This window comes from Chelonoidis abingdonii, chromosome 23, assembly GCF_003597395.2.
Source record: "Chelonoidis abingdonii isolate Lonesome George chromosome 23, CheloAbing_2.0, whole genome shotgun sequence".
Lineage (NCBI taxonomy): Eukaryota > Metazoa > Chordata > Testudines > Testudinidae > Chelonoidis > Chelonoidis abingdonii.
Window position 1 is genome coordinate 6,253,878 of NC_133791.1, and position 15,770 is coordinate 6,269,647.

At 42.2% G+C, this 15,770-nt stretch overlaps 1 protein-coding gene across 3 annotated transcripts in view; it reads right to left on the minus strand.

Annotated features, from left to right (window-relative positions):
* The window catches only part of CALML6 (calmodulin like 6), a 207,150-nt gene that overhangs the window by 115,457 nt on the left and 75,923 nt on the right, over positions 1 to 15,770 (minus strand). The window contains exon 8 of one of the 3 annotated variants that reach the window (XM_075060271.1): positions 13,332 to 13,354. The exons of the other annotated variants lie outside the window; for them this stretch is intronic. Within the exon in view, the coding sequence (XP_074916372.1) occupies positions 13,350 to 13,354 (5 nt within the window). The 3' untranslated portion in view covers positions 13,332 to 13,349. Of the gene's footprint in view, positions 1 to 13,331; positions 13,355 to 15,770 lie in introns of those variants that run through there. 3 annotated transcript variants of the gene reach the window in all.

Consider the following 15,770-nt stretch of genomic DNA (forward strand, 5'->3'; position numbering starts at 1 on the left):
CATGAGCTGATTTTCAGTGGCACTCACACTGCCTGGGTCCTGGCCACTGGTCCAAGGGGCTTTGCACTTTAATTTAATTTTAAATGAAGCTTCTTAAACATTTTAAAAACCTTATTTACTTTACATACAACAACAGTTTAGTTATATATTATAGACTTATAGAAAGAGACCTTCTAAAAACATTCAAATGTATGACTGGTACGCAAAACCTTAAATTAGAGTGAATAAACGAAGACTCAGCACAGCACTTCTGAAAGGTTGCTAACCCCTGGAATAGCTACTCCACTTTGAATTCACACCCTGCCTTAATGCAGAACAACTTTCATGTACAGAAAAGCCCTTAGATCATTATCCCTGGTTTTTTTCCTTAGAGATGGGATACCTGGGGTACAGAAAGATAAAACAACTTGCTTAAGGTCACACAGCAACTCAGTGATGAAGCCAGGGTTAGAAACCAGGAGTCCTGGCTCCCACACCCTTGCACCAGCCACTGGACCCATCATACAGCCCTTCTAGGTTCTTAAACAGCATCATGTATTTTTTAATCAACTGTAGCTATTGAGACTGCATGTGCTATTCACAGACACATCTAAGGCCTTATCTGAAGCCCACTGGAAATCTGAGGAAACTTTCCCAGTGACTTCAAACAGGCTTTGGATCAGTACCTTCAGCCTTATACTTCCCAGTATACAGTGAGTGTTGCCCAATGATGAACAAGAAAAAATGAGTAAGGCCTGATCCTGCAAACATTAATGTCAGTAATGGGCTTACTTACAGGAGTAAAGTAATTCAGCTGTATAACCAAGGACTTCAGGATTTGCTGTGATATTTGTACTAGTGATCTTCAATCTGCTAGTTTGAAAACTTAGTTCCCTCCTCTGTGTTATTTCTAGTTCACATGTTCATTTCAGCTGGATTGTGGGGGTTTTCTCTGCCCAGCACCTTGGAATGTGGTTCATGAAGGGTTTGTATTCCATGGTCTCTTGTCAATTCATGCCCATCATGAATCAGTACATGCACGGGACCTATAAATAAAAGATATGTGGGGCCTGAGTCTGATATAAATTGTGTCATATTAACTCTGTTTAAGTCAGTGGAGTTACTCCATATCTACATTGGTATCGGACTCTGGTCTGTATGGCACGTTTTCTGAGATTAATAGGGCTCAGTTTTCCACAGTGTCTGAGCTCTGTGTGTCCATTATGAAACTCTGATTCTGTGTCAGTCTGGTTCTGGCATAAGTTAGAGCAGCTTTTAGGCTACTCTAACTTACACCAATGGAGCACTGGGAGAGCTCTGTTACACTATACTATACTATACTGCACAACGCGCTTGCCCCTGGCACACCTCCTCCCTCCCTTAACATCCTGCCTAAGCCAGGAGGCATGGGAGCGGCTGGCAAAGTAACCAGTCCACCAATTTATCCAGAGACACTTTCCCCTCTAAAGGAGAACTTTCCACATGTTGTTTATGGTCAGATTCTGGCCCCTTTGTGCCACCTGAGTGGCTTAAAAAGGCCAGATTGTTAATGAGAAGCTGGCCCATAAAAAAGGTCAGAGAGGACTATTCTAATCATCCAGGCTGACCTCCTACATGCATAGCACAGACCAGAGACTGTCACCCAGTAATTCCTACATCCAGCCCAGCCATCTGTGGTTGTCTTTCCTAAAGACATCCAGTGGTAATTTAAAAATGCCAAGTAATGGAGAATTTCCTCCTTGCTTCATGCCCCTTCCACTTGTGACCCACTGGGGTATACAGCTTGGGATGCCAGAGACACAGAAACAAAGAACTTTACTAAATGTGCAGCTACAGTATACCCTGAACCTGCTGGAAGTATAGAGAGGGGGATACATCCTCTCAGTAAATCCATCCTTGTAATAGCTTCATGGCTTTGCTAAGATTCACTGAATTGTGTTTAGCATCATACATCTTCTTGTTATTTGCTGCTAATCTTTCACAGTGATACATTATCCGCCTGGAAGAGGAATGCTTTATTTAGTCAGTGTATTGAAGATTTCTGTTTACCATCCGATAGCTGCTCAGTGTGCCGATACATTTTGTGAATCTCAGTCCATTTCCCATTGTTCACATCACACTGCCAGCCTCAGCAGAAAGAACAGGAGTACTTGTGGCATCTTAGAGACTAACAAATTTATTTGAGCATAAGCTTTCGGGGGCTACAGCCCATTTCATCGGATGCAGTAGTGGAAAATACAGTAGGAAGATATATATATACACACAGAGAACATGAAACAATGGGTGTTACCATATACACTATAAGGATAGTGATCAGTTAAGGTGAGCTATTATCAACAGGAGAGAAAAAGAACTGTTTATAATGGTAATGAAAATGGCCCATTTCCAGCAATTGACAAGGAGATGTGAGGAACTGTAGGAGGGGGGGAAATGTGCACCTTCAAATCAGCGGCACTGCTATGGGTACCCACATGGCCCCACAGTATGCCAATATTTTTATGGCTGACTTAGAACAACGCTTCCTAACACTCCTACTCTATTTGCGCTACATTGATGACTGATCATGAAAGCTTATGCTCAAATAAGCCTCCAGGGTGCCACAAGTACTCCTGTTCTATTTGCGGATACAGACTAATACGGCTGCTACTCACAGACTAATACGGCTGCTACTCTGAAAGCTTCAGCAGAGAAGCCAGTAATTGAATAGGCCCCAGACATTGGATTCCTCTCTTGCACAGTAAGGTGATTGTTTTGGGAGAAGGGTGTGGTGTGTTGGCTGGGTAGCATGAAGGAATCTTGTCCTATCACTATTTGTTCTGTGATTAAACAGAACACATCAGCATCCAGCACTTTTCACAAGCATTAAATTCCTTCCAAGTAATTTTTAGAGACATTTACACTCCTGGTCTGCATATTATTCTGGAATAACCTCTGTCACTGCCATTCACAGCATATTATTCTGGAATAATTTGTCACTGCCATTCACACCATAACACACAACAGGGCTTGTGAGAACACTGGTAGCACAAGGAACTTTGTGTTTTCCCTTTCAACAGCCATGTGAGCACATTCGTGCAGTTTCACCCTTTTCTCCTTACACTAACCAAGAGAGATAAGGTGGGTGAAGTAATATCTTTTATTGGACTTCTGTTGGTGAAAGAGACAAGGTTTTGAGCTACATAGAGCTCTTTTTCAGGTCTAAGCTCTGTGTAGCTTGAAAACTTGTTTCTTTCACCAACAGAAGTTGGTCCAATAAAAGATATTACCTCACCCACCTTGACTTTCTCATATCCTGTGACCAACCCAGTTAAAATACCTCTGCAAACAAAACATTTAAGGCATATTTATAAAGTCAGACAGTCACCCAGCTTCTTCCCCTTGCAATACAAAAGTCTCTTTGTTATGAAATGAGCCACTTGAAACCTTCCTCACTCTCTTGATTACCCTCCCAACCTTAGTCCCACTTGACAACACAGCTGTAAACAGCTGCCTCCAGGGTCTATCCCACTTTGGACAATTTAAAGCCACAAGCAAAGAAATTGTTCATCTTTAGCCTTTTCAGCTACTGCAGAGGGCTGAGCATTTATGTTGTTCCATTTATGTTGACCTACTTTAATAAGCTGATTACTGCCAAATGTATGAGGGACATGTATATACCACAGGAATGTACCTCTTGTATTACCAGACATACCTGATTTCAGTAGAACATCAGTTTAAGGAGGCAGCATAGGAATTATGGGGGAGGAGTGGGAAGAGACTGATGGAAAGGGCCTGACAAACTCAGCATGACTTTGGACTGTGAAGAAATTTTGAGGATCTTCTAGCAATTGATGAGCTCTGACTTCTGCTTTTGAGTTCAGTTCTGTGAGTTCTGTGATCTCATCCTCCTACCCTATTAGTCGATTCTGTCCTCCTGTCATGTCCTGCTTGTCATGTAGAGCTTTCTGGGGCAAAGGCTATCTTATGGTATAATCTGTATAGCACATGTCACATAACTCCCTTAGTACCAGGGGTTGCATGGAGGAGAGGGAGGGAGGGACTGGGAAGCCTAAAACAGGTTTACTGTATTACCAAGCAGGGAGGCAGCAATACTGGGTAAACTGATGCTGAGATGGACTTTGATGGAACCTTGTTCCTGACAGATATGTTGAGCCAGATTCACAGCTGGTGTAAACTGGCAGAGCTCCTTGATTTCAGTGCAGCTATGCCGGTCTACGGCAGCTGAGGATCTGCTCACTGTATGTTAATAGAACAGCACAGTGTTCTGCTGGCATAACTGAGGGGGAAGCAAAAACCTTGTAAGGGGGTTTTACGCTCCCGGGATTTTTTTTTAACAATTTCCTTCTTTGTGCAATCTGGTACATTCCAAAGGCTAAATGTTTGCTCTTGACAAGTATGGTTTTGATCCCAGGCAGGGATGATTTCTCAGGATACAGAGAGGAGGTTAATTTCAGGGACATAGAAAGCATCCCACTGAATAGATCAGAGTAGGTAACCTATGGCACGTGTGCCAAAGGCGGCACGCGAGCTGATTTTTAATGGCACTCACACTGCCCGGGTCCTCGCCACCAGACCAGGGGGGGGGGGCTCTGAATTTTAATTTAATTTTAAATGAAGCTTCTTAAACATTTTAAATTTTATTTACTTTACATACAACAATACACTTCTACCCCAATATAACGTGACCTGATATAACACGAATTTGGATATAACGCGGCAAAGCAGAGCTCTGGGGGTGTGTGGCTGCACGTTCTGGCAGATCAAAGCAAATTCAATATAACGCAGTTTCACCTATAACATGGTAAGATTTTTTGGCTCCCGAGAACAGCGTTTTATTGGGGTAGAGGTGTAGTTTAGTTTAGTTATATATTATAGACTCATAGAAAGAGACCTTCTAAAAACAATAAAATGTATTACTGGCACGCGAAACCTTAAATTAGAGTGAATAAATGAAGACTTGGCACACCACTGCTGAAAGGTTGCTGACCCCTGGAATAGATGGTGTCAGAACTTTCACAAGGGGTTTCTAATGCAGTCCATTGCAGGAAGGCTTTTCCTGATGGACAAATGGAGTTTACAGTACTTAGATCAATAATCTAGAGTTTCAAAAGCCACCAGACATTGACCATATGCCACTGGGAGACAGTGCTGTGCAATAGAAAATCCTAGAGTGAAATTCTGGCCCCAGTGAAGGCAATGGGAGTTGGCAATTTGATTTTGGTGGCATTCCCCCAGGGATGAATTTAGTCCCTGGGTTTTAAAAAGAGATCATTCTTGCTTTTCCCTGAGCCTGAGGTTTAACACTTCAATAATCCAAAACATTTGCTCTGTTATTATAATTAGTGCCAGCACCAATTCAGATGGCTTATGCAACAATATCTATTGTCTGAGAAGGAATAGTAACACTGTGTAAGTCCCCAGAACCTGTCCTCCAAGGAAAATGCATGAGAGACATGAATTAATTAATCTCCACAACATACCTTTGAGACAGGGAAACTGGGAAGCAGATTTTTACAGCTTCTGAGCACCCCCAATTCTAACAAAAGTCAATAACATCTGTGGTGCTCAGCACCTCACCTAATCAGCTCCTTTTAAGTGACTTATCCAAGATACACAAACCAGAGACAAACCAAGAATAGAACCCAGGCACTTGGACGCCCAATCCACCCCTGCTCAGTCTAAATTAAAGAGCTTTGAGTCACATCTGCAGCATCATCCAATAGACTGTAAATTGCAGGACTGAAATACTAATGGCCAGATGCAAATCATTATGTGGTTCCAGTCAGGGTTTAGGTTAGATTTAATGCCTGAATAAGTGAATGTCGAGGGGATAGCAATTAAGGTCCAAGGTTTAGCTTATATTTTTAAAAGATGAAAAGAAGAGGGAGATTAAAAACACAGGCATGGAAATATTATAAACATATATTTTTACAGTGAAACAAAGGAGTTTGTGAGGCTCTTTGAAACCCATAAGAAAGACTTGCTGACATCAGTGGGCTTTGGATCAGGGCAATAAGCCCTAGGGTATTGGAATCCCAAACACAGCAGCTTTATGCTAGCACAAATGAACCAGAAGATGAAGCTGATTTGAAAAAGCAGGGGTAATCGACCAGTGTTGTCTCATTGTCTGCAACGAAATCATGATTTGCAAAACGTGAACAAAATGAATTAAGGGTATAAAACCAGGTTCCAAGTGTGCAGTATCAAGCTGCATTCTTAGGCCCCAATCCTACAAGCACATGTGAGCAATCACACTGGCTCCAATTAAGCCACTGACTTCAGTGAAACAACTCATGTGCTTAAAGATTAAATGTGCATCAAAGCCTGCAGGATGAGGCATTTAGGGTATCAGAATCACGGAATACAGCTGCTTTGTGCAGGTGCACTCCCACTAAGAGTCAGTGAATTTATGATATTTTCAGCAAAAGAGATACCACTGAATTTCTGCATGGCACTTAAAGAATAAAATTATTCAGATATCAACTTTAATGCAACAAGGGCTGGATTGGTCCTATGTCTCTGGAAGTCAATAATTAAATGCAGTTTGGTTTCCTGGAGGAGGAGGATTGGGCCCTGAAGACTGTCTGAAATATTTCCTGCCTCAGTGAATGGTTTTTCTGGGGGGAGTGTTTTGTGCAATGTTCCCAGACCTCACGTGAAGCAGCACTCAGCCAAAAATAGAACAGGAGTGGCTCATGTGTAGAATGAAATCCAACAGTAACTGGCTGGCATACAAAAATAATGCATTTACCATAAACTATATGCTGGGTTGCAAAGTTGTTTCTTGGTCTGGATCTAATCTGGAGTTCCATCTAATCAAATGAAATCTGAGAGATGCATACATAGTTGCCCTTTCCTGAAAAATACCACCCTGAGATCTTCTATTATTGCTATTTGACAGGAAATTGTCTACATGCAATGCTGCCTGTCCAACAGGTGCAGAAAACATGTGATACGATTTTTGAAAGTTTCAAAAGAGGAAAGAATCAATTCCCTCTGGTATATCTGCGGCACTATTTTAGCATTATTTAGTATTTAACTCTTTCAGGATGCAATTGACCTGTATAGAGGCCTATCATGGGGACCATATCCTGAAAGAAACCTTTACTAAACCCCCTCTTCTGACCTTCAAACAGCCCCCCAACCTCAACAAGCTCAGCAGCAGCAAGCTCCCCCCACAGACCAACTCAAAACAGCACCAGACCCTGCCATAACAACAGATGCAAAACCTCCAATATCTCCACTGCTACAATGATCAATACCCCCCACAACACCCCTTCAATATGCAGGAGTCCTACACATGCCTATTGGAATATGTGGTGTACTGCATCAAATGCTCCAACAAGAACTATGTGGGTGAAAAAAACCAGATAATCATTGCAGTCTGGAATGAACTCACAGGAAAAATGAAAAAAGACAAAAACACCGTATCACTTGTGGGCGAACACTGTTCACAGAACAATCACTGCATAGCTGACCTCTCAATCCTCATCCTCAAAAGAACTGTGTACACCTTCAAAAGACAAGCCTGGGTGCTTAAATTCATAACTTTGCTAAACACTAGATTTATGGCTTATTACAACTATCTGTAACCCAGTAACCCCCCTTTTTGGTTCTAGGACTGCTGAGGTGTTAACAGGCTACTTCTCCTTGAATGGCCCCTTAGAATATGTGCTAACTACTTATGCTAAACAATCTGTTTCATCTTGCATTTAGCTGTGACACTTGGAGTACCTTTCCCACACCTGAGTGCTCCCTGCAGCTCAAAAGCTTTTCTCTTTCACCAACAGAAGCTAATCCAATAAAAAACACCTCACCCACCTTGTCTCTCTTGCTAGCACATGACAATCAGAGAGTGAGTAGAAGCAACAGTGGGCTTGACTAGTTAGGTTTCTTTGTCTAAGCTTATTGAAGAGCAAAAATCAAGGCCCAAATCCTGCTAACATTGACACACGTGCTTTGTTATCGGGACTACTCATGTGCCTAAAGCAACATTCTATTGGCAGTGCTGAGTCTTAAACAAGCAACACAGAGTGAACAATAAATCAGACTCTTAAAACTGTTTCAGTGTTAATACAAATGTCTGGTGTTTTTAGTAACATAGGTGAGGAATCTTTTTATTAGCTTTATGTTGACAGCATCCCTGTTAAGATTTTTCATAATGCATGTCTGCAGTTAGTAATATGCTGATCTTCTGAGGTATTTACCTTAGCAGTTGTCTTTATTGGGCTATTCATAGCTTTACTTCTTTATTTGAACATGCCAGCCTTAAAGAGTGGTCCTAGAACGGTTTTGTAAAAAATGCATCTTCCTACTTAATAGATCTGCTCCCAGTCTGGATTCAGAGACAGATCTGCTGAGTTTAGTGACAAAAATAATGTTGTACTGCTTTTTCCTCCTGTCATTCTACACAGGGGTTAAGGTTGATATAACTATATCACTCAGGGGGGTGGATTTTTAACACCCCTGAGCGATATAGTTATACCAAAGTAAGTGTGTAGTGCAGACCTGGGCTAAGCAGAACCACATCTTAACATGATGGAGGGGCATGGAAAAGGTGTGGAGTAGAGTCTGAGGGATCCTAACTGGGACCTGAGCCACTCGATCAGCACAAATCAGAACATCATTGAGTGAGATGGGATGACAAACAACAGAGCACAGTTTACCTTCCTTTTGAAAAGCAGCACATGTTCCTTTGACTAGCTCTTGCTGCAGGCTGTAGCGTACATCACTGAATCTCTTTGGATGCTTTGTGTGGAAGATAGGCCCTGGGTCTTGTGTTCTTCTGAGTGCTTGCTAAAAATCCTGCCCTGCTGCTTGTATCAGAGGCAGAAGATCTCTTCACTAGTCTACTCCTGACCCCTTAGCCTCCTCAGTACACTCAGCATAAGACACGATATTTGTATTTAATCTAAGGTGATGATACTCCATTTCCTCTGTAGGGGCTTGTATTCTTCTAGCATGTCCCTGAGGAAAGAATACAAGATGTGAACAAAGGTAAGGTAATGTCTCTTAACAGTAAAGGGTAAATATGTAGATTTTCAAACCAGAAGGGTTTTAAAAGAATTTACCACTCCTGCCTTTATCACCCAAATGGATTGCTTTACACCCTGAAATTGCACAACAATCTGCTCCCAGAGAGATCAGCCTTTTGAAAAGTCCCTTCTGAACAATGTCCATTGTTATTCTAACTCCACGTGGTGATATAAAGTTAACTACTTGAGTGCCTGAGGGTGCACAGGTACTTGATGGTCACATTCATGGACTTTTGGACATGTGACTGCTGACAGACTTGGGAAATGCTAGACAAGAGATGGACCAAAGTCATTGTGAACTTTTGGCATGAGTGGTTAGATAGTGGGACATTACAACAGATAAGATAAGTTTCTAACTCCTCCTCAAATGCCCTAGGGTGTGTGTCCTGGTCCTCATGGAAAATTCCTATGTAACAGCAATAAAACCTGTAGGATTCTATTACTCAATTACTCAAAGATCTATAAAAATTATTCTGAAAACTCATGGAGTTTAACAGGGAATGAAATCCTTTCTACGTGACTTTTAAACCATAGTGTCCATGCGCAACGAACACTGCCCTTAGAACTAATCCTTATCCCTAAGTTATGGATCTGGCTTACTGGCTTTCTTCACCAACATTGTTCACTTAGGAGACCTGCTTTGGATATGAGCAGGCCCGGCATAAGATTTACACCATCTCCCCCAGACGTCCCAGTTATCAAAGCCTGTAGACTGGTTAAAAAAAATCTATAGAAAGATTAGCAATCTGTTAAATCCTATAGGAATGTTCCACAGTGACAGCAGCTATCCATAGAATAACCACTCAAAAGACTAAATTGTCAGAATTTACCAAGGAGATTGGGCCCCATGAGAAGCACTCTGTGGTCCACTTAGTTTCAGCAGAGCCCAATTCTCAGCCACACATTGAAATCCGTTTTGCCATTACTTCCACAGGAACAGAAACAGGCCTAAAAGATGCAAAACCTAGAAATGATCTGGGGTTGCAAAATTCTGAATCAGATCCAAATCCAGGTCCAAATACCAGGGTGTCCAAACCAAGGTGTATGGGGTAGGCCTATTTCTAACCTCTGCAAATATTAATATGGTCTCAAAATAATGCAAAACTCAGTAAAGTCCTGTTACTACTGCACTCTGTGTGAATATACTTGATCTGATACTTCTTAAAAACATTTTCTCCTTACTGTCACGCAACACCAGGTCCAGGATGCAATAATACTGCCACTATTTATCACTGACACACTGACTTTAAACACTATAATTAATTCTCACATTCCTGCAGTAAATAGTATTCACTCCATTTTACAGATGGGGAAATAGTGCATAGAGAGAATAAACCATTTGGCCAAAGGCACAGAGGGCTGGTCTATGCTGAAAACTTACATTGGCATAGCTACGTCTCTCAGGAGTGTGAAAGATGTAACTATGCCAACTTAACCCCCAGAGTAGACAGCGCTAGGTCAAAAGAAGAATTCTTCTGTCAATCTAGCAAATATCTCTCAGAGAGATGGCTTAACTACAGCAACAGAAAAGGTTCTCCCTACCCTAGAGTGAATATAGCTGTGCCATTGTAACATTTTAAGTGTAGACAGTGCCAGAGGGACTGAGGGTTTATCTATATGGGGACACTCAGCAAAATTAATCTGAATTAACTAAAGTGGGAAGTAGTGGATAAATTACACTGCATTAAACCCCTGTGTGGACACTTTCATTCAGAATTAAAGTAATCTTAATTCAGTTTAATTTAATTCATAGATAACATGAATTACAGCCACACAATTTACAAGGGTTTAACTAATCTACTTTAAATTCACACACTTGTTAATTCAGATTAATTTTTTCTGAGTGTCTCCAAGTAGATAAACCCTGTCTGACAAAGATAGAATTATAACTGAAGGATGATGGACTGTCCAGGTTGTGTTCACACCATACCCATCTCTGCCTTTTGCACTATATTACCAGACTTTTATTTATGGTGCACTCGGACTGTACAAAGCCCAACATAAGTGGCCATTGCTGGAAACTGAAAACCAAATGCAAAAGAAAGTGCCTTGATTCTTCACCGCAGGAATATGGTGTGAAGACCTTAAATTGGTACATGCGAAAATTACTTTACCATCAGGGTTTGTGACATAGACATGGGGGGTCACGAGCTGTCAGCCTCCACCCTGCTTTGCAGCCAGCATTTATTAGGGTGTTAAATATATAAAAAACTGTTTTAATTTATAACGGGGAGTCACACTCAGAGGCTTGCTATGTGAAAGGGGTCACCAGTACAAAAGTTTGAAAACCACTAGTGTAAAGGTTGATCTCTCTGCTGGTAAAGGGATATTTTAAACTTTTAGAGTCAGATTAGCTGCTGTATATCAGTTCTGCTCTATTAACTTCAATGGCTCTACACTGGCTGAGGAGCTGACCCTATATATTTGGCTTTTGTTAATTTGCACCATTATTATTCTTACTTTATTTATTAATACTTTTCACTTTGGAATTTCAGAGGCTCAGCACTTGCCAGGATTTGGCTCATTTCCCCCATTTTACAGAAGCACAAAGATGGGAAGTAACTCACTCCTAGTGACCTAGCCTATCAGAGGCAGGACTAGAACTCAGGATTCTTAGCTCCCACCCTATGCTCCTTTGCAAGCAGCCATATTAGGGGATGGCATGTAAACAAGTGCTCCATGAGAAGCTCTGAGAGGGAGGACAGTGGACCAGCAGTAGGACTGAGTGTGGCATTGTTCCAGGTGAGGTTCCCTGGTTGGGGGAGAGGGGGAATAATCTGTGGTACTTTTTGCTCAGGTGTAGTCAAACATCAATGTAGGCAGTGCCAAAGCTCGGTCTATTCCCTGCCTCATCCCTTCCAGTTGCAAACCTGGAGCCGTCACACAGATAGACTTACAGTGCCCTGTGCAAGGTGGGGAGTTACCATGGGCTGACATCTGGTCATTAAGAGGCCCTTTCTCTCTCCTATATCCCTGCACAGATGCGAAAGAGCCCCTTAATGACCAAATAGCCCATGGTAAGCTCTGCAGGACTAATTCAGACTTGGTATGAGCAGGTGCAAGTTAATGAAGAGGCACCTGCAGACACCAGGCCTGAATTGTGTTATTTCCCAATTATTCTCACATATTTCCCTTTCCTTCATTTTTGTAGCTCAGGACATTGGCATGCAAACAGGGAATTTGCTTCTCACCCCTTCATCTGCCACAGACTCATTCGCTACCCTGGTCTGTGGCATTGCAATGATTTCTGGGAATGTGACAATCCTGATGATGACAGCATGCATCAAAAACTTTCGCTTAAGCAACCAGACCAAGTGACTTCGTGGGCACCGCACCTGATTCTGGTCTCACCTTCCCTACAATATCTCCATTGATTTCAATGGAATTACTCCTGATTCACGTCAACGAATGAAAAAGGGGATAATAAATCCAAATCATAACAAACATAATATACTTCCGTATGGAATGTTTTTCCAAAGTTCCCAGTGTTACATCAGCAGGAGGAGGGTTTTGAAATTAATTTGAGTTTCTTTGTTTAGATTTTTTTTTTTTTAGGAAGGATACAAAACATGTAACATATTTGTGAATGTCGGTTCTTCCAGGCAGGGATTGGGTCACATTGTGTGTTTGTACAGTAGCTAGTGTCATAGGAATCCAGTTCTTACAGGAGCCTTTGGCACAACTAGCACAAATAATACTAATATGCAAAAGACAAAAGACCCAGGGTTAGGGGGAAAGACTATGACTAGAAGACATAGTGAGAAAATTAGTAACTAATCTCTTCTCAATCCCTGGATAGTCAGTCTTGTGACTGGAGCAGAGAACTAAGAATAAGGGTTCTAGTCTTGGCTCTGTGGCCTTGGACAAGTCACTTTACTTTTGTGCCTGTTTTACCCATTTTGTAAATGGGTAGAATAACCCTTGCTTTCCTCTCTGGAGGCACTGTGAAGCTTCATGTTTATTAAGTACTTTGAGATCCTCAGAAAAATAAAATGCTATAAAAAGCACCATTGTTTATCAGTTGAATGTATTGTTGACTCATGGGCTTGCCACATGTATCTGTCACATCAGATGTTTCAAAGAAAGCTGACTCAGATGAACAATAATTAATTTGAAGGAAACATGTCCTGATGAGTTAGGACCTAAATAATCACAAAAGGCAGGTTTATTTACGGGCTCGGTTTGTTATGCATCTGATCCTGTCTGTTGTTGAGCATCTTCCACTCCTGAAGGTATCACACACCTTCTACTCCCATTGGCTTCCACGGAGACTGAAGGCACTTTGCACCTCGCAAGATCACGCCCTATGCCACTTATGTAGGTGGGGCTGTTTTTCTAACCTAGAGAGAGAGAGAACTTGGGGAGTGGATGTGAAGAAAATATATTATCTTTAAAGTCATACTATCAGAGCTCTGCTCCCACCCCAACTCTTTCTGCTAAATGCCCTAAATAACTCCAGGTATAGCCCATTGCCCTCAGGCATTCATTCACATGACACTTCAGCAGAAGCTTAAAGCTCACAGGTTAAACTTCACATCTGTGGAATTGTTTCTTGAACAGGACACACATTATTGCATATACAACAATGTTCCTGGGAATATTTTAAATTCTGGGTACTTCACATCAATCCAACAATGCAAAGTACCTTAAGCAGAACAGGTCTCCCTGTACATGATGAAATCAGAGATTGGAATCTACCTATAACAAACTTGGATGTGTTCTCTCTTGCCACAGCTTTTACATTTTGCTGGATCAAGTACCTCTATTTAAATCACTATCATGAGTCTGATCTTGTAGCCTTTACTCATGTGAGCAGATCGAATTAAGTAACTAGGTTTGATTTTCATCTGGTTTTATAGCAGTATAACTCCTCAGAATTCAACAGTTACTCTGATTTACTCCTGTGCAAATCAGACCAGCATCAAGTCCAACATTTATAAAGTCAGTGGAATTACTCATGTGAGTAAGGGTAGGACTGAGATGTGGATGGGTGAAGAGGTGGAATATGCAAAAGACTTTTCCCCTATTTGTTAGATATGGTCCTGACTTGGATCACTGTTTCTAAATCTCTTTGGACCCTAAACTTCTTCCCTCTACAAGCATTGGAGAAGTTTGGATCTGGATCCATCTGGATGTGAACTTCAGAAGTTCAGATGCATCTTTGTAAGATGGATCCAAACAGGGTCACCAGATCCAAGCCTCCCTGTACTTTTGGGGAAGTTTGGATGTGAACTTCCAGCCTCAGGCCCCACTCTCATTTTTATAGAACTCTAGATCCTGTTCGACTCTTTCATTCTTGGAGAGCAACATCTAGCTTGTTATTTTTAGTGATGGAGGGGAAGTGTGAGGACACATGGAGTAAGCCCTGATTTCATATCTACGTCACTTAGATATATTCTGCATAGCCACTGACTTTTGAGAGGTTACTCAACACTTAGTGAATGCAGCACTTCCTGCATGAGCAACAATCTCATGACCCTGGTGTCCCTGTAGGTAAATGTCTCAGTTAATGACACAACCCAGCCCTGATCCACAAAGCACTTTCAGTTTATAAGGCTTAGGGCTGGTCTACACTACAGGGGAAAATCGATCTTAGATACGCAACTTCAGCTACGTGAATAACGTAGCTGAAGTCGAAGTATCTAAGATCGAATTACTTACCGTCCTCACGGCGCGGGATCGACGTCCGCGGCTCCCCCTGTCGATTCTGCAACTCCGCTCGGCTTGGTGGAATTCCAGAATCGATATAAGCGTGTTCGGGGATCGATATATCGCGTCTAGATGAGATGTGATATATCAATCCCCGAGCAATGGATTGCTACCTGCCGATACGGCGGGTAGTGAAGACGTAGCCTTACATAATAACTCTACCAAATGTTTCCATTCTAAGGGTGGATCCTAAGATCTTGGCACCTCCAAACTATTCTCCCTATGGATGCCATAATGTTTTTGAAATCCACTCATACTTCCAAACTTCCATCAAGCCTGAGTCCAAACTATCAGTCTCATGTTATGTTAAAGTATCGGGAAGAATCTCATTTGTTGTAGTGCATCCACCTATGTTGATATAAGTTGTTATAAGTTATGTCTTTCAGGCGTGAATAAGCCACCCCGCTGAGCAATGTAAGTTACACTGACCTCAGCGCTCGTGTGGACAATGCTATGTTGACAAGAAAGCTTCTCTCGCCAACAACATTACCGGCCGCCTGTCGTAGAGGTGCTTTTATTGGAGTTCTCGTCCGTCGGCATACAGCGTCTCCACCAGACGTGCTGCAGCGGCGCAACTGCTGGAGCATTTCTAATGTAGACTAGCCCTCAGATACATGCTTCTGAGAAGCAAGCAGGCACCTGAGCAGCCTCTTCAGGGAATTTTGTGCAGGTCTTAAAATGTTGCCTCCTCCAGACACAGGGGTGGCTCCAGGCCCCAGCACGCCAAGTGCACGCTTGGGGCGGCATGCTGTGGAGGGTGCTCCGCCGGTCGCTGGGAGGGCATGCCTGCGGGAGGTCCACCAAAGCCGTGGGACCTGCGGACTGGCAGAGCGCCTCCCGCGGCATGCCGCCATGCTTGGGGCGGTGAAATGTCTAGAGCTGCCCCTATCCAGACAGATCTAAATTTGATTCCAGACAGTCATAACTTTTATCAGTTCCATCTCTCCTTCCACCATATCTTCAGCACACTTTTCCCAGGACTCATCATCAATGTTTGTTTTTCCATTGCACCATTCACTTGATTTAACTAATAAACTCCTCAGCTCT